This window comes from Tinamus guttatus, unplaced genomic scaffold (genome assembly GCF_059628265.1).
Source record: "Tinamus guttatus ecotype Peru unplaced genomic scaffold, ASM5962826v1 Tinamus_guttatus_pri_ptg000463l, whole genome shotgun sequence".
Lineage (NCBI taxonomy): Eukaryota > Metazoa > Chordata > Aves > Tinamiformes > Tinamidae > Tinamus > Tinamus guttatus.
Window position 1 is genome coordinate 640,849 of NW_028288997.1, and position 22,562 is coordinate 663,410.

At 47.3% G+C, this 22,562-nt stretch overlaps 2 protein-coding genes and 2 long non-coding RNA genes across 4 annotated transcripts; 2 read left to right on the forward strand and 2 right to left on the reverse strand.

Annotated features, from left to right (window-relative positions):
- The first annotated feature begins 581 nt into the window (after nt 1-581).
- HOXB6 (homeobox B6) lies at nt 582-9,840 on the forward strand. Its single transcript, XM_088532660.1, has 3 exons — nt 582-1,145; nt 7,750-8,336; nt 9,541-9,840. The coding sequence occupies exons 2-3, from the start codon at nt 7,928-7,930 to the stop codon at nt 9,798-9,800; spliced, it is 669 nt and encodes a 222-aa protein (XP_088388786.1). The 5' UTR covers nt 582-1,145; nt 7,750-7,927; the 3' UTR covers nt 9,801-9,840.
- Nucleotides 4,577-6,011, reverse strand: LOC148593048 (uncharacterized). The gene is made up of 2 exons (XR_015913824.1): nt 5,932-6,011; nt 4,577-4,673 (listed from the first exon to the last, which is right to left on the reverse strand). It is a non-coding gene; the product is annotated as an uncharacterized LOC148593048 (long non-coding RNA).
- Nucleotides 6,126-18,996, reverse strand: LOC104567052 (uncharacterized). Its single transcript, XR_015913825.1, has 2 exons — nt 18,942-18,996; nt 6,126-6,228 (listed from the first exon to the last, which is right to left on the reverse strand). It is a non-coding gene; the product is annotated as an uncharacterized LOC104567052 (long non-coding RNA).
- On the forward strand, nt 12,358-15,204 carry HOXB5 (homeobox B5). Its single transcript, XM_010213854.2, has 2 exons — nt 12,358-13,235; nt 14,100-15,204. The coding sequence occupies exons 1-2, from the start codon at nt 12,689-12,691 to the stop codon at nt 14,345-14,347; spliced, it is 795 nt and encodes a 264-aa protein (XP_010212156.1). The 5' UTR covers nt 12,358-12,688; the 3' UTR covers nt 14,348-15,204.
- Nucleotides 18,997-22,562: the final 3,566 nt, after the last annotated feature.

Sequence of the window (22,562 nt, forward strand, 5' to 3'; positions counted from 1 at the left end):
GGGGCAAAGCAAGCCTCTATAAAGCGAAGGGCAGCGCTTAGCGGCGGGGGGACCCCCCCTCCCCGCCGGGGTCCCTCCGCCGGCGGAGCCAGCGCTATAGCGGGGGAGGGAGGGGACACTCGGGGGCGCAGCCAGCGGCTCTGCCCGCACACGGCCCCGCTCGCAATACACCTTTATCCGCCTCATTTTCTTTCCTGGGAGCCGCAAGTGCGGCTTCCCCCCTTGCAGAGGAAAGATGCCCAGATTGCCGTGAAAGAACCCAAAATCACATCAAGACCCCACCCGAACCCCACCGTCTTACCCACTTAAAAGCCAACGTCACCCCCAAATTCTCTATGCGGTGGGTGAGGGGGTATTATTGTTCACAGCTTAATGTATAAGGTAATATTTGATTATTTCTAGCTCCTTCATATGCAACCATGGGGGAAAAATCCCTGAAACTCCTTTCATATTCTTTTATTTTTGTTAAAAAAAAGATGGCGGCTAAGAAAAAGACTGCTGTTAAACCGGTCATGAAGAAATGCAATAAATTCCTTGTTGTTTTATGAAAATTTACAACTTTGTGATAGAACTTTATGAGTGGCTGGGTTCTGGGATTGGCCAGAGCCGGTCATGTGGACTGCTAACCGTGAACATGAACTTTTTATTATTTCCCATGTGGTTATATTGCACCATTCTTCTGTCCGCTGCACCTTGGGTCGGATCAGTGTCCTCTATAGGGCTCTCGCCTCTTTACATTTTTTTACTTTTGTGTATAAGCTCGGTAGGGCTAAAACAGGGGAGAGGGGAGGGGGGAAGCCTATGCGCACACACACAGATACACACACATACACACACTCACATACAAAAAGAGTTATATGATTTTTTTTTTTTTCAATTCCTGGGTTAATTTGCCTGCTGATTTGGAATCTCAGTGGTAATGGAGGGGAAGTGGAAATTCTGGACCGAGTGGAGGCTATCATTTTTCAAAGAGGGAAGTTACTCCATTTTCTATGCAAATGACAGAAATGCAAGAAGCTATCACAAGTCAGAGAGGCAATCGACGGCTATCAGGTTGGGACAATATTTGTCAGCAAACAGATAAGCAAACGCTGTCTCTCTCTCCCTATATACTTTACATATACCAGAGAAATGGACGTCAAAAGGTAAGGGAATAATATCTGTTTCTCTTCATTTAATTTTAATTGCGAAAATGCATTTGTCAAACTGCCTTTTCTGTTTCATTCCCCATCTCCCTCTTCCCTCTGTAGTATAGAAAGAAAATGAGGGGTGATAAGGAGACACTGTAAGAAATCAGGGATATCGGGGAAGCTAAGATCTGTTTAAATGAAACGTTTCCCCAGAAGTGTGGCATAGGGCGAGAAGTGGAGAAACGAGGAGAGAAAGGAAAGAAAAGAAAGGGAAGGAAATATAAAGGAGAGGAAATTAAAATTGAAATAAAAGATTAAAATAAAGACTAAGATAAAGAAAGAAAGAAAGAAAGAAAGAAAGAAAGAAAGAAAGAAAGAAAGAAAGAAAGAAAGAAAGAAAGAAAGAAAGAAAGAAAGAAAGAAAGAAAGAAAGAAAGAAAGAAAGAAAGAAAGAAAAAGAAAATAGAAAGGGAAGGAAAAGAAAGAGAGAAGGAAAGAAAAGAAATATAATTAAAGAAAAAGGAAATATAACAGAATAAAAAAGAAATATAAAGCCTGTAAGGTCACCTGGAGATAGTAGGCTTGGAATGAAGGATTTTGCAGTAGCTCGGTGAAGGAGGCTTTTAGACACTGCCTCAAAAAAATACCAAGCCCTTTGTGGGTAGTTGTCGTGTTTTATTTTTTTCCCCTCGCAGATTCTCTTGCCAGTTCGCCTGTCTTCGGGCGAGCCCAGCAATTTGGCGAAGTTGGCGCGGCAGCCGGCGGGGTTTTGCGCTGCTCTCCAGGGTCGTTATTACGTGGGTGGTTTCTTCAAAGAGGGCAGTTCGCGGCAGTCCTCGAGAATAAGGCTCTGGAAATTAGGGGGGAAAATAAGGGAAAAAAAGAAAAGAGCGGGAAAAAAAAAAAGATAATGAGTGAAGCCAACCCATAGCGCAAAGCTCTCATTGTTTTTTTTTTTTTTTTTTTTTTTTTTCCTCGTGAAACTCCCCAATGAAGCTGACGTTGCGATGCAATAAACCTCCTTGTAGTTAATTGCGTTCTGCAGTGTTAAGGGGCCTTTCCGGCTTCTCAACCCGGAATAGCGCCTGGGGTTTCAGCCCCGCGTCGAGTCAGCCCTTTGCGGAGCTTGGGAGCAGGTTACGTACAAATACCCCGCCGGTTGCTTCTCCTTTTCATATCCGATCACCTAACGTTTGCCTTGGGTTTTAAGGAAAAATTTGTCCAGCGATGCCCGTCATTTTGAATGTGTTTATATTACATTTCATATATATTTCGAAATGTTGAAATATAGTACTAATTGCTACTGTTACGAGGTGATTTTTAAATAGGATAATGTAAGAGCCTGTGTGTGTGAAGCGGGATTGAGTAAGAAGCGATTCATTACTTAAGCATAAACCATTATATGACATGACGATTTATCTCACCTAGCCGTGCTGTTCCGGAATATAGTGCGGGCGAGAGTGAATGATCTCAAGTTGTGGAAATAATAAACCTAAAGTCATTATTTTAAGAGCTATTTCTCCAATAATCTTATTATATATATTTTTTTCATAAATCACACGCACACAGAAATATTGCGTTTCAAATGCCTTTCTCTCTTTTCCCTAAGTATCTGCGCTCGTTGTATTTTTGTTTTACGAGGGGGAAAAATATTTTTCTGATTAAGTTACAAAATAAAAAGGATTAAAGCAAAGCGGGTGCAGAAGGGATTGCTGTGGCTTCCCCCACACCCCGCACAGGCAACCACTTGTGGAAGCGCCTGCGGGTCTTTTTAACCATTTCGGACCGGTCTCCCGAGGGCGTCCGGGCCGCCCGTGTGCCGCGGGGAAGGGCCCGGTGCCGCCGCAGGGCTCCCCCCGCCGGCTTTGGAGGAAGGGGAAGAAAAAAAAAAAGGAGGGGGGAAATGCACAATGAAATCAAAGCGAAGCCCCCCGGAGGCGCCGCCGCGCGGGGCTCGCCCATTCCCCGCCGTCTGCTGCCATCTACCGTCGGCGGCGGCGGGCGGCGGCTCCCGGGGGGCTGCGGCCGCCGGGGCCCGCGGTGGCCCCGGGTCGGCTTCGGTGGGCCCCGGTTCCCCCTGCGCGGGGCAGCGGCGGGGCCCGGTACCCGCCGCGCACATCGCGGGAAGCGGCCGGCGGAGCCCACTCGCTGCGGTGCCCGTGGGGGGTTATTGCACCCTGGGTTTGGGTTTATTTTGGCTGTTTTCAGCTCGCTGCAGAGCCGGGGGGTGCGGGACCGGGGCTGCGGGTGCCTCCCCGCGTCGCCGTTGGGTGCGCTGCGTGCGCGAATAGCGCTCCTCGCGCACAGTTGCGCGCCCGTTCCGCGGCCATGTGCGCATCGATATCGCCCCGCGCACCCGCGCTGGGGCTTGCAGCCCCCTCCGCAGCGCGGAAAGGACCCGGGTTGTTATGTGGCATCGCAGGCGGGGGTTTGTGCGGTGCAAAAACTGCGGTGCGAGGCGCAGGCGAGGCGGGGCTTGAGCTCATCATAGAAAGCAGAGGCGCTTTTATTTATTTATTGCTTGGAGCGGTGGGATCTGGAAAAGATATGTCAAGTCGTGTACACAAAATTGAGGTGGTTGCCGGGGAAGGGAACCGAGAGTAAAGGCAGACGACGAATCACTTTAAAGTTACTGTAGGCTTTGAAGGGACAATGCGCGTCTGTTATTTTAAAAGGTCTCTCCTCTCTCTCTCTCCCGCTCCCTCTCGTTTTCTCCTTCTACCACGCAGTTTCCTGGCAACTGTTTACGTCTAGACTAGTGACATTTTCTCTAGGAAACTGAGATGTCCAGTGACTATGTTAAAAAAAAGAGGGTGGTAAAAAGTTTCTCTTCTTTTGACCAGCAACAGCCATGATTAACTTGTTCGACGTCCCAATTCCCAACACCCTGCAGCAATCGCCTTCCGAATTGTACGAGACGTGTTTGCATTTTTGCTTTCCCTCTCTCTGTTGACCCGATATTAATTTCACCAGCAGTGCTCTTCCCCCTTCCCTTGGTCTTTGGATTTGCTTTCGCGGAAATCGTGCGGTCCTGGATGCATTTTGACTCCTCCAATATCCTTATCCACCATGCTCTCTCCTCCTCCCCCCTCCCCTCTTTTTTTTCTTTTTTTTTTTGGTTAATAATTAGCTGCACTCTTTAATGGAACAATGGCAGGTTATTATTGCTTCTTTTCAAAGATGCCATTAACAAGGTTATTATGCACTGCACGGGAAGTCAGGTAAATTAAACTAAAATTGCTGGAAATTAAGTTTCAAGCGGTTATGGGCAGAGAGCGCGGATATTTTTGCACCTTCAAGATCATTGTTTTAAACACGCCACGACTGCAGCTTCTGCTGGGCTCCTTTTCCCCTTTTCCGATGTGTTTTCGGGTGCGCATGAGGGAAGCTTCTCTGCCGCCAATGGCTTTCTATGTTTGACTCCAGGAACAAGGGCTTTTTTCAAGTGTTTTCGTGGTGTTTGCTTGAGTTTATGGCTGCAATAATTCCCTTGGCAGGGAACCCCCCGCTGTGTTCTCACTTCAGAAGCATCGGGAATTCCAGCTCCACATGAAAAAAGAGTTTCATTTTTTATTGGAAGCAACTGCACTGAACTTTCTACCAAGTTCCTCAGCCGGATCAGCTTTTGCACAAGCTATGCTCTGTTCTGTTTGCATTTCGAAATATTTAGGTGTTGTTTTAATCCCCTCATCTATCTGCCTGGCTCTGCTTTGTGGGGTGGGCGTTTGCAAGCCAGAAAAAGCAAAGTGACAAAAAGTGAAGCCTTCCCCAGCAGAGAGCTGCTATGTTCATACTGTTACTACGTCTCTTTACCGTTATTTATGCCCTGCCGGTTGAGCGATGTCAGTCAGGAGGGGAAAGCCGGATTCCCGGGATAAAATGAAACGTGTTATTCCACCTTCTGATGTCTCTCCCAACTGTCCCGGTTCATCGCTCCTCTGTCAAACGCTGGTACTAATTTAAGGTAGATGAGACCAAAGCCAGAGTAAAGATATGGTGCTGGGTACGGTCACGGCCGGGTCTAACTTAAGGGCTCCGGTCCAGACTCGCTGCTTCAGCCGCCAGCTTGGGCTCGGTCCCTCCTCGTCTTGGCTGGCGCTAGAGGCGTCCAAAGAAAATATATTCGCAAAATCAGGCTCAGCTTTTCCTTGGGGCTTTAGCAGGGAAGGCAGGATAGCGTCTGTTAAACAGCTATAATAATAACAAGGCTCCTCTTAATTCTTTTTTTTTTTTTTTTAACCAAGCTATTAAAATGGAAATAGAAGCCACCTCTCTGCTAACCGTGTAGTTCTCGGAGATTTAGTGCGATTTAAGACCTTTGCTGGTATTTACATGGATTATAGGTGGCAAGCCTATTAGACGGTGGGCCTGGCCCTCAGGAAGATGAACTCGGTGACAGGCGTTTTTGCCACGTTGGGGCCCAAGTTTTCTGCTCCTCTCACCCCGAAATATATATTTCAAAACCACCTATATGGCCACGCGAAGCTTTCCCTGCTTCTAAGAGTAAAGACATATTGGTTTTATCTACAGCGTCTCTAAAATACCGGCAATAAGCAATTAGCGAGCAGCCAGGGTCAATTAGTGAGCTTTATTTTCTTAACAAATGTCCACAGCCAACTCGGCAAAAAAAAAAAAAAGCCATCTTTGTCTGCAAAGGTACTAGAATAAAAAATATTTTACCTCGGGGAAGATTGAATAGGGGCGACTATATTTTTCGCAGTATTTCGAGGGATTAGTTTTAGAGTAATAATCAGACCAGAGAGCAAATATGATAGGAAACTTTTGCAGTGGTTGTACTCACACATTGATTGATCAGGACCTCCAATTTCTTAGCCCAAAATTTGCATGCCGAGCTGATCATGCCAGATAATCGCTGGGTTTTGTGGTGCTATAAAAATTGCGTAACTCGGTAATCAAATATACGAGCTGTTCGGCTCCTGCAAAGCAGGGAACTCCGGATTCCTCTTTTTGTTTCTTTCTCGCTTTCCTTCTTTTTCTTTTACAGTCCCCATTCTCTTTCAGTCTCACATGTTGTTCTTGCATACCGATAAAGCTGATCTGCGTAAGTTTGGGTCCATTCCATACACAAAGGGAAACTCTGCAAGAACAAATATTAGAGATATCAGTCAAAGAGGGGGTGGAGGATGGAAAACTACTTCCTTTACGTGTTATTTCCTTGAATTATAAGGATTACATTTCAGTCGAAATGTTCATTGCAGCCGTGGCATGAAACAATCTTGGCTGTGCTGCTGTAAACACGATGTTTAAAATAAATTAGGCCGTAATAAGATACCAGTTTCGTAGATACTTAGAGCTCCGTCAGAGAGAACCGCATTGGCAGCTCCACAGTGGCTATGTAATATATGTAATTCTAGATTTGTAGCACACTCTGTCGCAGATTCAGAGCGTACATTACACGGCGTGTCATTTCATTGCGTATAAAACCCAAAAGACAGATGGCAACAAAACCGGCCAGGAAGCAAATCCTTTGCAAAATGTGAATGTTAAATGGAGTTTCCTGGTTTTGATTTGGATTTGAGGGGAACGCACCAGGTAGCGAAGAGCGCATCCCTCGCTGGGAAAGACGGGCAGAACCGAGCGAGACCCCAGCCCCAAAGGCAGCTCTAGGATGGAGGGAAATTGCTCGAGACTTCCGAGCTTATGCCTTGCAGCGCGTTAACTTTGGGAAAAAAAATAAGCGGGGCAGGGGTCCGGGAGGGAAGGGGCTCAAACCCGCAGGATCCCTGCGCACCTTCCAGGCGCAGAGCCAGCAGGCGACAAGCTCTGCTCTCTTAAACAAATCTCGATCGGTACCAATCAATAAACTCAGCTCTTGACCGTAACCCAAGGCTTCCTTTTGGCCATAAAAGGTCGGGGATAGATTTGGTATTAACAAAAAAACGCAAGAGGGCACAATGCGGTACATGACTCCAGAGCAGATCGGGATTTAGCAAAGGATAAAGGAAATGCTTCGATTTTCCATTTATCTTCCGGATATGTAGCTTTTGCAAAAAAAAAAAAAAAAAAAAAAAAAGTGGGAAAAAGATAACGTAAATTAAATGCGAATGGTTGGTTTAAGGAGGTGCCGCTTTCTTTAAAAGAGAATGGTAATCTATGGTAATTAGATAAACATGAACAAAAATAAATTGTCCAAAACGATTTCTTCTCCTATAGTAATTCAATGTTAATCAAATCAACGGGATCTGCTCTTTGCAGAAGTTCACACACACACAAAAAAAAAGAGAAAAGTTTTTTTCTACTGTAGAAAATTATCATTTGGGAATGATTTGCAAACACCAGGGGTTAAAGTTTTTCTAATGAAAATAATTAACTTTTCTCCCACTTGTCCCAGGTATTTGTATATATTACATGTGTGTAAATACATATGCGCGCACACACCAGGCTCTCACACCCCCCATGGGGGGCGGGGGGGCGTTTATTTATTTATTTACGAAGCGCCAAGCGCGCCGAGAATGTTTCTTGCCGCAGATATAATGTATTTGGTTAAGGGGGTGCCTTTCTGTTGTTTAGAAGGGAGGGAGAAAAGGGGGTGGAAGGTTTGTTCTTGGGGTCCCTGGTGCAATCTCAGCTCCTCATGGGTGCTATTTTGCAACCTCAGGCGCCTGCTATTGGTCAGCCCCTGATCAGATGGTTGTATTTCCTTGTGTCCCTCGCTGGCACCACGCCATCTCCCTTCAGCTAAAACCCAATCTCCGATATACTACTAATAGCTAAACCACTTGGACTATAAAACACAACAAATCATAAAGCCTGGAAAGGACGGCAGGCTCCTTCCAATGAGTTCTTATTTTGTCAACTCGACCTTCCCGGTGAGTCTGGCGGCGGGGCAGGAGCCCTTCCTGGGACAGATCCCGTTATATCCCTCGGGCTATGCGGATCCTTTGAGGCACTATCCCAGCACCTACGGCGGCACGGGCGTGCAGGAGAAGGGCTATGCGTCCTCCGCCTACTACCAGCAAGGCAACGGAGCCTACGGCCGCGGCTCCGCCTGTGACTATGGGGCCGGCGGGTTTTTCCGCGACAAGGACCCTGCGTGCGCGCCCTCCAACCTGGACGAGGTGCCCTTCGCCCCCGAGCCGCGCAAGTCGGACTGCGCGCAGAGCAAAAGTGTGTTCGGAGAGAGCGAGGAGCAAAAGTGTTCCGCACCGGTTTACCCCTGGATGCAGCGGATGAACTCTTGCAATAGTGAGTTTACTCTTTTACAGAAATAAATAAATCAATCTCCTCCCCCCCTTTCTTATTTGTTCGCGCCAGAGGGAGCGAGCGCGCGCGCGGAGCAGGACGTTAGAGACCAAACTTGCAGCGGGGAAGTTGGGCACGGCGAGAGGCGGCGAGCGGCTCCCAACACGCACCGAAACTTCAGGCGCTGGAGCAGTTCCCCCTGAGCCCGTTAGCCCGTTTCTCCCCTTCATAATCCCCTCCACCAAAAAAAAAAAAAAAACCCAAGATTTACTCCATATTTAAACCCGAATACAGCACCCCCCCGTCCTTTTTTTTGCATATTCCAGTTTGCATGTCACTCAGTAGCAACGATTTATCTCTGTCTTCCCCCTACATGCACAGGGAACTCTCCCCTAGCCCAGATCTGGATGACTTTACACGCGCACGTTTCCACACCCACCCGCAAATCCATCTCTCGCTAGCTGCCCGCTCCGCAGTTAAATAATATAAAAGTGTTTAAATATTTGAAAGGGGAGAGTTACATTTTTAATGAAACCCGCACATAATGAAAAGTCTGCCTGAGGAGATTTTTTTTCCCCTGATGATATATTACTTCTTTAAGTGCTGTTTCCTCAATCAGGGAAAAAAAAAGAGAAGAAAAAAAAAGAAAGAGAGAAAAAATAGTGTCTCGCCATCCCCTTTCCCATGTTTAGATGCATTTGTTGCCTTTTAAGTTCCAAATTGATGTCCATTAGCTCAGGGACATAAAGTGTTGTGTCCTCTTTAATGCAGAGTTTGGGCAGATCGATTCACTTCATTATTGCTTAAATGCTCAGATCTATTATAGTTGCCGGTAGGGTGGAAAATAGCAAGGGGGGGCTGGGGGAGAGAACACCTTGCGATTTTTCATGCTGCAATAAGATAGACCTCGGCCTGTCTCGCAGCCCGGCTACAAGCTCGGCCGAGCTCGGCGCGGAGCCTGCGCGGAGCCTGCGCCGGGGCGGCCCGCGGAGCCGCCCTCGCCAAGGGGCCCGCGGGGTTTTTCGCCGTCTCCGGCTTCTCAGGGCAGGAGGGGGAGGCGTGTGGGGGGGAGCCAAGGCAGCGAGCGCGTAGATCCCCGCGCCTCCAATAACCACCGGGATCCCCTCACCCCATCCCTTCCCTCTCTATTTTTCATTCCCTTTTTTCCCCCTTTATTTTATTTCCTTTCATTCTGCGGGTGTCCCAGGTTCATCGTTCGGGCCCAGCGGCCGCCGAGGCCGCCAGACCTACACCCGCTACCAGACGCTGGAGCTGGAGAAGGAGTTTCACTTCAACCGCTACCTGACCCGGCGGCGCCGCATCGAGATCGCGCACTCGCTCTGCCTCACCGAGCGCCAGATCAAGATCTGGTTCCAGAACCGGCGCATGAAGTGGAAAAAGGAGAACAAACTGCTCAACTCCGCACAGCTCAGCGCGGAGGAGGAGGAGGAGAAAACGGCCGAGTGAAAGTAGTATTTAAACACAAAGCAAAACACACACACAAAAAGCAGAAAAAAAGAGTGAGTGAGTGTGTGTGAGCTGTGGGATGGCGCGGGGCCGCTGCGGGGACGTGCACACTGGTGGGACAAGCCCTCTGCTGCCACGGCCACGCTAGAAAGTTTGCGCCACCAATGCCATGGACTCGTGTTTCCAGTAATTCTGTCATGTCCAGAAAAAGAAAAAAATACCAGGCTTCTAGTTGCGATTTTTTTTTTCTTCCTAGATCTTCCTCCCCTCCCCCCAATTACAGAAAAAAAAAAAACACATAAGTAAAGATACAGAAAAAGAGGGGGGCGGGGAAGAAAGGGAAAGAAAAAAAAAAGAGACGTCTACCCGCGTTTCTACCCTTGGTGTCACTGTTAGTAATCTGCTAACTCTTGTATTTAATGGAAGTGCTGCAATATATGTCATTTGGGGTGTTTATTGTCTTATTTTTGTAAAATTGTTTCATGCACGGTTGGCATAGATCTTTTTCATTTTTTTCCTTTTTTAAAAATGTTTGTTTTCCTTTGGTAAATTAATCAAGCCCTGGGGTCTTTGTAATTAGTTTTCCTTTTTGTTATTATTTTTTGAGAAAATCTACTGAAAGAGCAAGTACTACCTAAAAGGATGCAAAAGCAACAGCAACAAAAAAGTTATATTTTATTTTTTGTACGTGTTGTGTTTGAAGTTTGTCTTAGGTATGAACATGGAATTCTCTAATAAAAACAGTCTTCGAGCTCATGAAACCCCCCTGTCATTATTGCTATATTTCCCTTTTCCAGAGAAATTTGCCGTTCTTAAGGAGCAGAGAGCTGCAAAGAGAGAATAGCCCCTCTCTTTATGGCACTATCTGCTAATCTGCAAGGACAAGCAAGTCCGAGCATACGGAAGTTACAGTGCAGAGATAAATCTGGTTTTCCTTCTTTTTGTCTAATCTGAAATGGAAGACCTTTCACCAATAGTATTTCCTCGCTGACATTCTGCTTTAGTATCGTTCTTTTTTATTGTTACAGTACAAAGAGTTATGATGAAATGCTTTTCGTATACATAATAAATCAAGGAAACTGGCAAAAATATGCTCGCATTTATCTGCGGAAGATACCTAACATTTGCCTAGCATCTTTCAAACATCTGGTCCCTTACTTAATATCCCCAAATCAAAGTGAAGTGTACTGCAAAAAAATCCAGATTTCAAGGCAATCTTCCCTGCAAAATGAGTAGCTTCTCAGCACCGAGCATTTTGTTTTTTTTTTTTTTTAATTAAAAAAAAAGAAAAAAGAAAGAAAGAAAAAGCCCTAATTAACCCAATAGACTGTTTCAGAATATTAGATTTTATTTTCACTTCAAGCACTTGAAATGGCTCCTTCTGACAGTCCGCTTTTGCCTGGGATGGGATGGATGCTGCTTCTGTTCTGTACCAAAGAGGAATCTCGTGCCTGCACAGAGCAAAGATTGTCTGGTTTGTGGAATTAAACGAAAGGAAGTGCTTTTTCTGCTGGGGATTTAAGAATCAAAGCAAGCGACTAGCTCAGCCTAACTCGGATACCACTATGTGGAGCTTCAAGGGGGGAAATCGCTGCGACGAAGTATCTCTTCACTTCAATTCCCTTTTCTCGCTACCCACCAGAAATACCTATGTATGAATGCATTCCCCCATGCCACAAGCTGGTTTAATGTCAGTCACTTTTAAAATCAATTCATGCAGAAGCTTCACAGCTGTAGGACATTTACTATTATTGCCACGCTTTTCATTGCCCGTAATTATTATAATTATATGTCACTTTCAATATGGCGCATAATTTCCAATGAGTTGCAGACAACCATATGAAATTCCTAAACTGCCTTGGGAAAAAAAAGAAATAAAATAATAATAAAAAAGAGAGACAGAAAAGGAAAGAAAAAGTAATGCTTAACAAAGTGCGGTTATCTCACAATGCTTGTTCGCTTTTCAGGGGCTTTTGCTCCCAAATATTCCTTGCAGATTAGCAATTGGAAAGGAAAAATCATGTAGCGCAATGCTCGCTTGAAAGAGGACGAGAAACACTGAGCAACATGAATATCTCAAGAGCAACGTTGTCAACCACTTCCAACGGCTGGACTTTCCCTCCTTTTCCTTTTTATTTTCCTATTTTCCCTCTTTTTTCTTCCCCTTCCAGAATTTCAAGGTGTGACTGTAGAGCTGCTAAGGGAGCTCGAGATTTCCATGCAGTCGTGGCAAAACCTGCACGAAACAACCACCCCCAGCAGCACCGCCTGCCCCGCGCTGCCTTCGCCTTCCCCTCGGACACTGCACAGCCGCCCCGACCGGCCGCTTTTGCGCGCCGCTCAACTCGCGCGGTAAAGCGGCTAGGAGAATCTCAAGCACAAGCCACCATGGGGATGAAGCTGGCGGTGGGACACGGGAAAGACGAAGAAGCCCCACACCTCGGAGATGGCCGCACCGCGGAGAGGAAAAGGGGGAGAAAAAAAGAAAAAGCAGGAAAAGCGCAGGGAAGGCGCGCGCGGGGGCGCCTGCTGCGCCGCGGCGCGGCCGGCAGGTGGCGCGCTCCGCCAAGGTGGCGCGCGCGGGCTGCGCGGCGCGCGCGGGGACTCGGGGCGCCGCGCGCTGACTCGGGCCGAGCGGCTCCGCGAGCGTCATTATTTGTAACCATAGAGCATGAATTACCTCTTGAGGTCATCAGTGAGAATTTACGACTGGTCAACAAAAGCACGTGATGCCCAAACGCACCCCCCACCCTCCCCCCATATTTGGCCGCATACATAGCAAAAACGAAGTACAGTGCATCGCTATAATTCATTAATACATCATAAATCGTCAAGCACAGGGTTATAACGACCACGAGCCACAAATCAAGCCCTCCAAAATAACCCAAATGAGCTCTTACTTTGTAAACTCGTTCTCAGGGCGCTACCCAAATGGCCCCGACTATCAGTTACTAAATTATGGGACCAGCAGTTCCATGAACGGTTCTTACAGAGATTCAAGCACCATGCATTCCAGCTCTTATGGCTACAACTACAATGGGATGGACCTTAGCATCAACCGCACAGCCTCCTCTAGTCACTTTGGGGCTGTGGGCGAGAGCTCCCGCGGTTTCCCTTCTCCAGCTCAGGAGAGCAGGTTTAGACAGGCGTCTAGCTGCTCCTTATCTTCTCCCGACTCCCTGCCCTGCTCCAACAGCGAGAGCCATGGAGGCAAGCCCGCCCCGTCCCCCTCCGAGCAAGCTACTTCTGGCAGCACCAACACAAATTTCACAGAACTAGACGAGACCAGCGCGTCCTCGGGAGCCGACGAGGGCACTCCAATAAGCAGCAGCATCCCCCGAGCGCAGGCAGAGCCCATCGCAACCTCCACCGCGGCACCAGAAGGGCAGGCACCTCAGATATTCCCTTGGATGAGGAAACTTCACATTAGCCATGGTACAGCTACTTCTTTTTTTCGCTCCTTGTCGTTGTTGTTGTTTATTTTCGCGCCCCCCTCTTTTTTTTTTCCCTCCCTTCCCCCCTCCTTCACCCCCTTTATTTCTCCCCTTGCTTTTATTCGGGGCAGCCGCTTTGACCAGCTATTTATTGCTTTGTATTTCTTGCTCTGCCCGCTGCTTTAAAGCAGAGAGCTGCCTCTGGCGCCTGAAGGGGGGCGATTTTATTTTACTTTCGCTATTTCTGCCGCGGAATGGGCGCTTGTTTAAGACTCCAGCTGTCTGTGTGTGGGGGGAGAAGGCAATTGAAAATTGTGGGGAAGGGGCTGTTTCAGGGGAGGGGGAGGAAAAGAAAGAATTGACCGTTAAAATGGCATTCTATGCACAGATGGGGCTCCCCATCCTTTCCTACTCCTATTTTGCCGGATGGATTCTTAAAAATCTGCTCGTGGCAAAAGCAAAATTGCAGGGGGATAGATAGGGAGCAGCGAGACCCCCCCTTTTCTCCCGAAGAAAAGAAAGCAGCGTTCAAACAGCTGCACTCGCGAACACACAGACAGCCAGGCAGAGGCGAAAGGGACAGATTTAAAGACCCGGGGTCTCCAGCTAAATTAGGACTATTGAGCTGCCAGGGTCGGTTCTGCAGGGGCCGGGGGTGGGGGGCTTTACACGTGCCTGGGGGGGTGGGGTGCGAGCAAGAGAGGGAGCCAGGGGCAGAAGAGGGTGAATATTTTGCATGGGGATTTATATATATATATATATATATATATATATATATATATATATATATATAAATAGCATCAAGGGGAATATCGTACCAAAGAAAACAGAAAAAAAAAATCCCACTGTTGTCCGTGTTATTCAGACATGACTGGACCAGACGGTAAGAGGGCGAGGACAGCATACACTCGCTACCAGACCCTGGAGTTGGAAAAGGAATTCCACTTCAATAGATATCTCACCCGCAGGAGGAGAATAGAGATCGCTCACGCTCTCTGCCTCTCCGAAAGGCAGATCAAAATCTGGTTCCAAAACAGGAGGATGAAATGGAAGAAGGATAATAAACTGAAAAGCATGAGCTTAGCCTCTGCAGGCAGCGCCTTTCAGCCATAAATTATAGAGGAGGAATATCGAGGAGAGAAGAGGAAACAATAAATAAATACCTAAATAAATAAATAAAGAGCAGCAGATCTTAGTTTCGAGTACTGTACAGTGAGGCACCTTCTTTTCGGCATGTTGTTGATATTCTAAAACAACGCGTATGGTACCGTTATCCCAGGACTCATGTCGTGATTTTTTTTTATTATTTTTAATTAAATTTTATTTCCAGATGCTCACATGCTCTTGTTGTTCTTATAAATGTATGTGTCCGTGCTCTCTTGGTGCTTTTTGGAAAGCTAGCATGTTTTATGTGAGCCTTTTAAATGTTATAACTTATTTATAAATTGATGATAGATATGACTGTTTATTTGTTGTTTTTTTTTCCCTTCCTGAGTTTACTGCTTTTGGGTGACTTCTCTGCCTAAGCTAAAATCGGGGGTTCCTGCACTACAGTCGCAGAAAAAAAATACATATATATTAAAAAAAAAGGCAAAAAAAAAAAAAAAAAAAAAAAAGCTCTTGTATCTTTCTGTCTTAAAATTGTCCAGTTTGTGTTTTAGTTCAAACTTCAGGCCAGGATTTCTAATCCCAGGCTACTTCTGAGACGTCGTCTTAGACGTGGGTAAACTTCACTATGAAAAAAAAATGTATAAAATTGGATCAACAATAGAGTGCTCTAATGTTTGTAAATACTACAAATATTTCTGATGTGACTAATAGCCAGTTCGTAGTGGGCAGAGTGAATGCAATGTTATGTGTAAAAATGGCATCTGTCATGTCTAGCTGCCTGGTAGTACTTTGCCAATAAGCTTTTTGTATTTGTTTGTAGCTTTACTCGAAGTCAAATAAACGTTTCTCCTACTCACAAAGGCTCTGCTCGCACTTTATCCGCCGGCTTCGGGACTCGCGCGAGGAATCGGCGCCACGCGCGAACGCCGAGGACTGCGCAAGCCGCGGGGCTTGCGCTGCGCCCAGGCGCGCGGAGGCTGCGCGGCCGCGGGGCACCTCGTGGACGTGCCGCGGAGCCCCGCGCAAGCGGCTCCCTCCCAGTCCCGCTCCTGCTCGCGCCTCCCCGCCTGGAAATAACACAGACTCCCCCCCAAATCGCATCAAACTGCTTGAAACTACTTTAGGTTGCAATAACGCGGCATAAAAGCTTCTCCCGCGGATCTGCGCGCACTCCAGGAATTGCCATATGTATCCGCACACACGCATTCATAAAGCGGTAGAGGTATTTATACATATCTCTATGTTTGCACACACAAAAAAACTCGTTACACATAACTATGTGTGTACGTCTATTATATGTATATATAATATATTTCTATGCTAAACTGCAATCTCTCCTCCATCTCTCGCTCCATTTTATTGTGCTTTACTGCTGCCACATCCGAGTCTCTGGCTCTACATGTAAATAACAGATTACAGCTCGATAACTACTGATACTTGCTACAACGAGGCATTTTCGCTGCAGATAATTTAACATCATCAAAGATGGCAAATGTTGCAATTTTGCTACCTAGGGATTCTAACAAGGCACGAGACACTCCAGCTTAAAGTCGCTCTATTTGGCAAAGCGCCACTGACATCCTTACAATACAGCTTAGGCTTTTTGTTCGTATCAAGTAAAGTTGGATCTTAAAACTTACCAAACTTAATCTCCCACTGTTTAGGTACTTCTTAAGTGATTTTGAGAGGAATGTGAAGTGGACTGTCAGATCCCAAACCATTTGCTCGCCTTCCCTTGATATTTTTTTACCAATAGCAAACTATACCAAAAGTGGGTATGACATTTAGATGTCAAATGGATAGGGTTTTATCTAGAAGTTAGATCGTAAAAATCGCCCAGACCTCAGACAGATACCCCTCACTGGCTCTCAAAAGTCACGTGAGGTCCATAAAGTTAGTTTTATGGTTTTGGGGAGTTGACAATGTACAATATATTTCACATTCTCTAGAATGTTAAGTGACACTTTAACTGCTTGGTTTGGCTTGTAAGGGGCAGCAATGGGTGAGCACTTTTCCAGATGAGATAAACGTTGCAATTGCGGGGAACATGTTTTGCGGGTCCAGTTTTCAGTCCAGAGAACCAATAGACTGGAGTCCTGAAAGTAAGTTCTTCTGAAATATTATCCGCTTAAAGTGTTTTCAGGGGGCGATATGGCTAAAGGCTGAGAGGGGAGGAAAGAGGGTCTGTCTCTCTTTCAGAGCTGTATTTCTCACTTTTAGGAGCTTCTGGCGCTTACCCTCCCGAGAGTCCGGGGTTCAACAGTTTTCCGCCACAATTTTGAGGCCCAAAGTGAACTTTGCGGGGACGGGAGGAACAGCAGATCTGGGCAGATTCACTGTGGTCGCGGGGTTGTCCTGGCTTGGCCGGGGACAAACACTGCAGGCAAAGTTTAGATTTGTCCTTTTCCATGCAGAAGGGATCTCTGTCATGTATTGGAGGGTCTGGGGGTTTTTATCACTGCTCACAACTAGTCACAAATCCGGCCTCTCCCTTTGCATTTCAATTAACTGCAATCGCTTTGCGTCCTGCAGGTTGCTGACACCTTTTGATTTTAATTGTTTTTCACCTGCCTGCCAAGGAAATTTGTGCGCTTTTGCTTTTATTTTGGCCTGGGAAGAGACCCTTTTTTATTATGATGATTATTATGATTTGCCCCAGGACTTTTATATCTATATATATGTATATATATATTTAAGTAGTGTCCTCTGATTTCCGCAGTTTGTTTATCCCATATGGAGACACGGAATGCCCACTGTTATGTCTCCAGCGATCCCTAAAACTTAGTCAGGCGGCTGCAGTTTGCATAGGGACCCTCCAAGCGTTGTTCTCACCTAAAGCTCTTCTCGCCGATTCGCGTCTCCTTTCCCAAGTGTGCCATGGAAAGGGAGCAGCCTTTCCCTTTGGAAAACAAACAAGTGAGCAGAGACAGAAGGGCTCGGAGCGGGGGGCAGGCAGCGATGAGCCCGAGGTGGCTCTAGGTGGGGACCGGCCCGCGTAGGTACCGCTGGGCTCGGGGGGAAACTGCAGGAAAACGGTGGATTTTTCTTTGGGAAACCAAAATCTTCACTTCTGCAGTAGAAAAGGGGCGAGGGGGAGGGAGGGTGAGCGCTTTGCAGCACCTGAACCAACTCACATCTATTTCCCCCCTCCCCGTCCTTGCCTTAAAAAAGAAAAAGAAAGTTCAAAGCGGATGCACCCCGGAGGGGGGGGCGGGTGGGGGCTCGCTAGACTTTGGAGCAGTCACAAGCGCCTTTTTTTCCCCCTCCTTAGCGGGGATTTTAACGGTGAGACAACATTTGGTGGACACATGTCCGTCTCTTTTACACAAAGCAGAATGTCCCCCTTTTGCACACTTCGGCGATTGCTTTTCCTTCCTCGGGCTGTTTTTCCTGTCCTGCTCCATGTGGCTTCTAATATCTTTGCTATCGTGGTGTAGGCTTCCAGCTTCTCCCTGTCCAGGCAGAGGTTTGACGGAGCAAACGAACGCTCCTGAGCGACAGGCAGAAACCTCTGCTCTGCAAATGTGTGAAAACACAGAAATCCGGAGAGGGAAGCGGGGTGTGGGGAGCCTGGGGAGCCTCTCCTGCTCATTGGAGCTGTTTTATGCTGTGTAGCTTCATGCTTGTTGAAGCAGGACTCCTGTTTCCCGGTTGATAATAAAGATATGAAATGGAAAGGTCTTAAAACGCGAAATCGTGCGTTTTGCGCCATGAACAAGGCAAGTTAGGGACGTTTTGGCTCCCCTGCATCAGGAGACGCGGAAGGGAGAGGTTTGTTATCAGGCCGGATTAGAGCAAGTGCGAGGCCTGCTGCTTCTGCCTCCTCTCATCTCCACTGGCGGCAAGAAATAACTGTGACCGCCTCGTATCACAACTAACAACTTAGGCAAGAAAAGCAGTGTCCTCCACTCTTAATATAAACCTGAATAAATACGTTCCATGCACCAACATTTCCAAAGCGCGTCCATCTATCCATCCACTCAGCCCTCTCCCCCACGCTCGTGTCCGCGCTCGGAATTCCTCTTTTGCGATGTCCCAGGGCAGCTCCGCTCCAAAATCAAGTCCGAGGGCGCGAGCCACACGGCTCTTATTTGACGTGGCACCATTTTACACGGCCTGGCAAGTGCCACGTGTGGTTGGGAGGGCAAAGGGAGGGCAAGGTGCACGAGCAGCCTTGGCACTGGGGCTGGGGGCTTCAGTAGGGCAGTTCAGCAGGGCTTGGATTTGATTCCTGACATGCTAAAATCCCCCCAGATCCTTCCCATTGCTCTCCCTTGTCCCTATCCTCTCTATCCCCAAGATATCCTTTCTATCTTTCAATCTGCATCATGGAGTACATTCTGTTTCCTCCGAGTTGTGTTTTGGGGAATTTTATTGTTATTTTTATTTATTTATATATATTTTTCCTTTCCTGCATGTTGTTAGTCTCCAGCTTCCTGTGAGACATAGGGAGGTCTCACTGGTTACCAATTTACAGCACGGAACGGGTCACAGGCTTAGAACGGACTTCCCCCCCAGCCCCTAAAGAAAAGAAAATCTCCCTGTGGCAGATGAGGAGGAAGTATAAGGAGAGTAAACAGGAAAACGGAGCTCTGACCGTGCAGGTAGGCGGGGATTTTCCTTGGCCTTTTTCAGCGCTTCTGTCGCTGTAAGGCACCAGCCACGCAGCAATTAGTTCTTCTGCAGCTGTGGAAGAGAGAATAAATGCGAAATGCTTTAACACCAGGTATTAATAAATAAGGACAACCTCTTGAAGGTGATTAGTGCTTTGGGAAACAAGTGGATTTTCTTTCCAACGCCCACTGAGATGCAGGTCTTGGTGCTGCTCAGGGCTCTGGGCACCGTGGAAACTCTGCTTTAGGGACTTGAGACCGGTGGTGCCCGAGGGCATCGGGGATATCTGCCCCAAGTGGTGACCAAAACCTGGGGGACCCCCCGGGAGGCCACGTGGGCCGCAGCGAGCCCGGGCGCCTCTCGCTTATTATTAAAAAATAAAATAAAATGAAAGGCTCACATCCGTCCCTTCTTGCCTTTATAAAATTTATTTATTGTTCCCTATTATGTCGTATTATCTTCTCTGCAGCCCTGGAGGTTTCCTATTTCGTTTCGCAAACAGTGTCTAATCCTTAATGAATCTTTGGGGGAAGTAAAATTAAAAAAAAAAAGAAAAAAAAAAGAAAGAAAGAACAAAAAAGAGAACAAAAAAGCACAAACCCCTGTTTCTCACCCAGGCCCCCGCCTAGCTGCACATCTGCAGTAACGAAAGGTGCTGGGCAGCGTCCTCCGAGCCCCGGGCCAGGCCAGCGAGGTGCTCCCAACCCAGGCCACCTTGGGGGAAAAACGAGGAAAATTCCCCCCTTAACCCCGCAGTAGCCGTTTGCTTGGCAGCTTCGCTTAGCGGTAACTGGGGGGAAATGAATTTCTCGGAGGGACGGGGCTGTTTGGGGAGCGCTGCAATGAAAAGAGCAGCTCAGTGTGGAAGGGCCGTTGTCAGGACAGTGTGAATGCCGTGGCTTTATTTCTCTTTATTTATTTATTTTAGCTCCGAACGCCAGACTAGGTTTTTTTTAAAGGCATTTTTACAGGCTCTCCGTGCTCCCTTGGTTCGGTTTTGCACAGAGTAAAATTTGCCTTTAAGAATTCACCCCCGAAACCAAGCAGATCGAATTAAAACCAAACCAAAACAAAGAAACCCCACCAAAAACAAACTTCGCCAAGCTAACCTAGTTACAGATGTGCATGATGTCTTATTTTATTCAACCAAAAGTGATTAAAATCTGTTAAAGGGTTTAATTAAGAGAATTAAATGAAAATGAAGGGGGCACAAATGAGTTGGAAAAAAAAAAAAGCGAAGCTATTCTAAACGATTAAATCGCCATTTTAACAGTATAATGGGGTTTGCCTACTGAAAAGCGAAATCAGAGCTCATATCTCATCAATAATTCATAGGCGAGAGGGATCATGGCGAGGTCAGCAGACTCGTCCAGCCCCGGCTGCTCCCAAGGAGAGGGCGAGCACCGTCCACCGCCCGCGCTCGCCGCTCTCGCGGACCCCGGGGTCTCCCGGGTCACCTTTTTTAAGGAAAACATAAGCTCCATTTTTTTTTTTTTAATTCACCAGGTCCCCGATGCTTTGGTGGTGCCTCGCAGCGAGAGAGGGGGAGGGCTGGGAAAGGGCTGGATGTGCTTCGGATTGCCCCAATCCCGACACCCAGCAACAATGTGGCAGTTCTGCTTCGGAGCAGCCAAAGGGGTCTTTTTTTTTTTTCTCCTTCTTCTTCTTACTTTTTATTTTTTTTCCACAAAACACAAAATACAGTTTCGTAGATTACAGCTCCTTATCTACCTCGAGGGGCTGCGCTGGTGACGGAGCCACGATCCTGCCCCGCTCGGGCGATTTCTTTATTTCCTTCTGCCGAAGGAAAATCACGAGTAGGGAGCTAGTCCTGTGCCATAGGGCTGGGAAGAGCTGCCCTCTCCCCACCGCCAGCGCCAGGGCGGACAGGGGGAGGGCAGCCCCTGTTCCTGCATGTCCCCAAAGCTCCTTCCCATCCACACAGCAGAATTTCAGCCTGAAAATTTGTTCTTTCCCTTTTAAAAAAATTTTCATTTTTTCCCCATTTCCCCCCTTTCTTTTCCTTTATTGTCCCTGCGGCCTGAAGGCAAGAGCTCCTGGAATTATTTAAACCCCCTTGATAAAGATCTCGCCACAATTAGGTAACCTGGGGGGTCCCTTTCCAGGCCCAGGGCGGATTAAAGACTGAAATTTCCTTTCAGGCCGTGGCTCTTTCGGGACCTGAGCTATTTCTTCCCATCTTTCCTCTCCTGATCTTCAAATAAATCGTATTTGGAAGGAGGTTGATAACTTAACTCGAGAGGTGTCCACCCTTCGTAGTTTTCCGTGTTCTGTTACCCTAAATAGCTTGAAAAAGAAGCTATTTTGACAGCAAGCGTTGAAAGAATAAGACTAGCATGAGTTTTTTCCTTTTGATTTATCTCTTTTTAACATGTGTATGTATATGTGTGCCTGTATGTATATATATACCTTTCAAGTCAAAACAAATGACAGCGTTCGGCTTTTGTAAAGGGCATTTGCTTAGTGGCAAATCCCGGATTTGTTTATGCAGGAGAATCTGCGAGCCCGGGGCCGGGGGGTATTTGGGAAGTTTCGGCAGGAGCCGGAGCAGGGGGGAAGGGAAAGCGGGGCCGGGGACTTGGTGGCCTCGCCTGTAACGTCCCCAAGCAGCCAGCAGAGCTCGCTTCAGACCAAGTTCACTGCCAGGAGGGCCGGAGAGGGGCTCGCGGGGCGCTGCCGGTACCGGGGCCGGGACCCGGACCGGGACCGGTCCGGCACCGAGGCCGGGCGCGGGGCTGGAACCGGGACTGAGACTCTCCGTCCCCGTCGCCCACCTCCCTTCTGTCCCCGGAACAAGCTCGGAGACTACTCGCTACCGAGTCCTCCCTAAATAACCGCAATAGAACCCAAATATTCACATAGTCCCCCCCCTACCCCAATGCGGAGCTAATTGCAGCGGTCACCAACTCGCCTAGGTGAACTCCCAATAGGCAAATAAAAGAGAATTGGTGCAAAGCGAGATGAAGCCCGCTCTGGTTTAAGGATTTTTTTTTTTGCCGTTCCTCTAAATTTACGGAGTTAACGGAGGTGGCAGAAGGTAGGAAAAAAAAAAAAGAATTGGGAACAAATCATCTGCCTAGGACGGTGTTGGATGATCTGGAGATCTGGAGCTAAATTTCTAGTATTTCCGAAGGACTGATTTTCCTTTCCTTCTTCCTCCTAGCCAAAAAAAAAAAAAAAGAGAGAGGGGGGGGGATAAATAAAGAAAAGGGAGAAATAAATGAAGAATAATAAAAAGAAAAAAAAAAGTCCGGAAAAGGGGGTGTTGTGGTTGTTGATTTTTTTAAAGCAAAACAGATTTTTTTAAAGCAAAATTGATTTTTTTTAAAGCAAAATAAGATAGGGAAATCAGTGCAAAGCTGGTTGCTGGAGCCGTGGAAGGTGACTGTGCTTTGGGGGGCTTGTTAGTACAGCATCATAGCTCGAAGGGTCAAAAAGTTGAGGGTCAAAAGTTTACGCCGTGCGTGACTCGGTCCTGTGCGAGGGCGAGAAAAGGGCCGGGAAAGCGGCGAGGGGGCGGCCGGGGGGCGGCGGGAAGGGGGCACCGGGGCCGGGGCTCCCGCGAGGAAGCGCGTGGCGATTC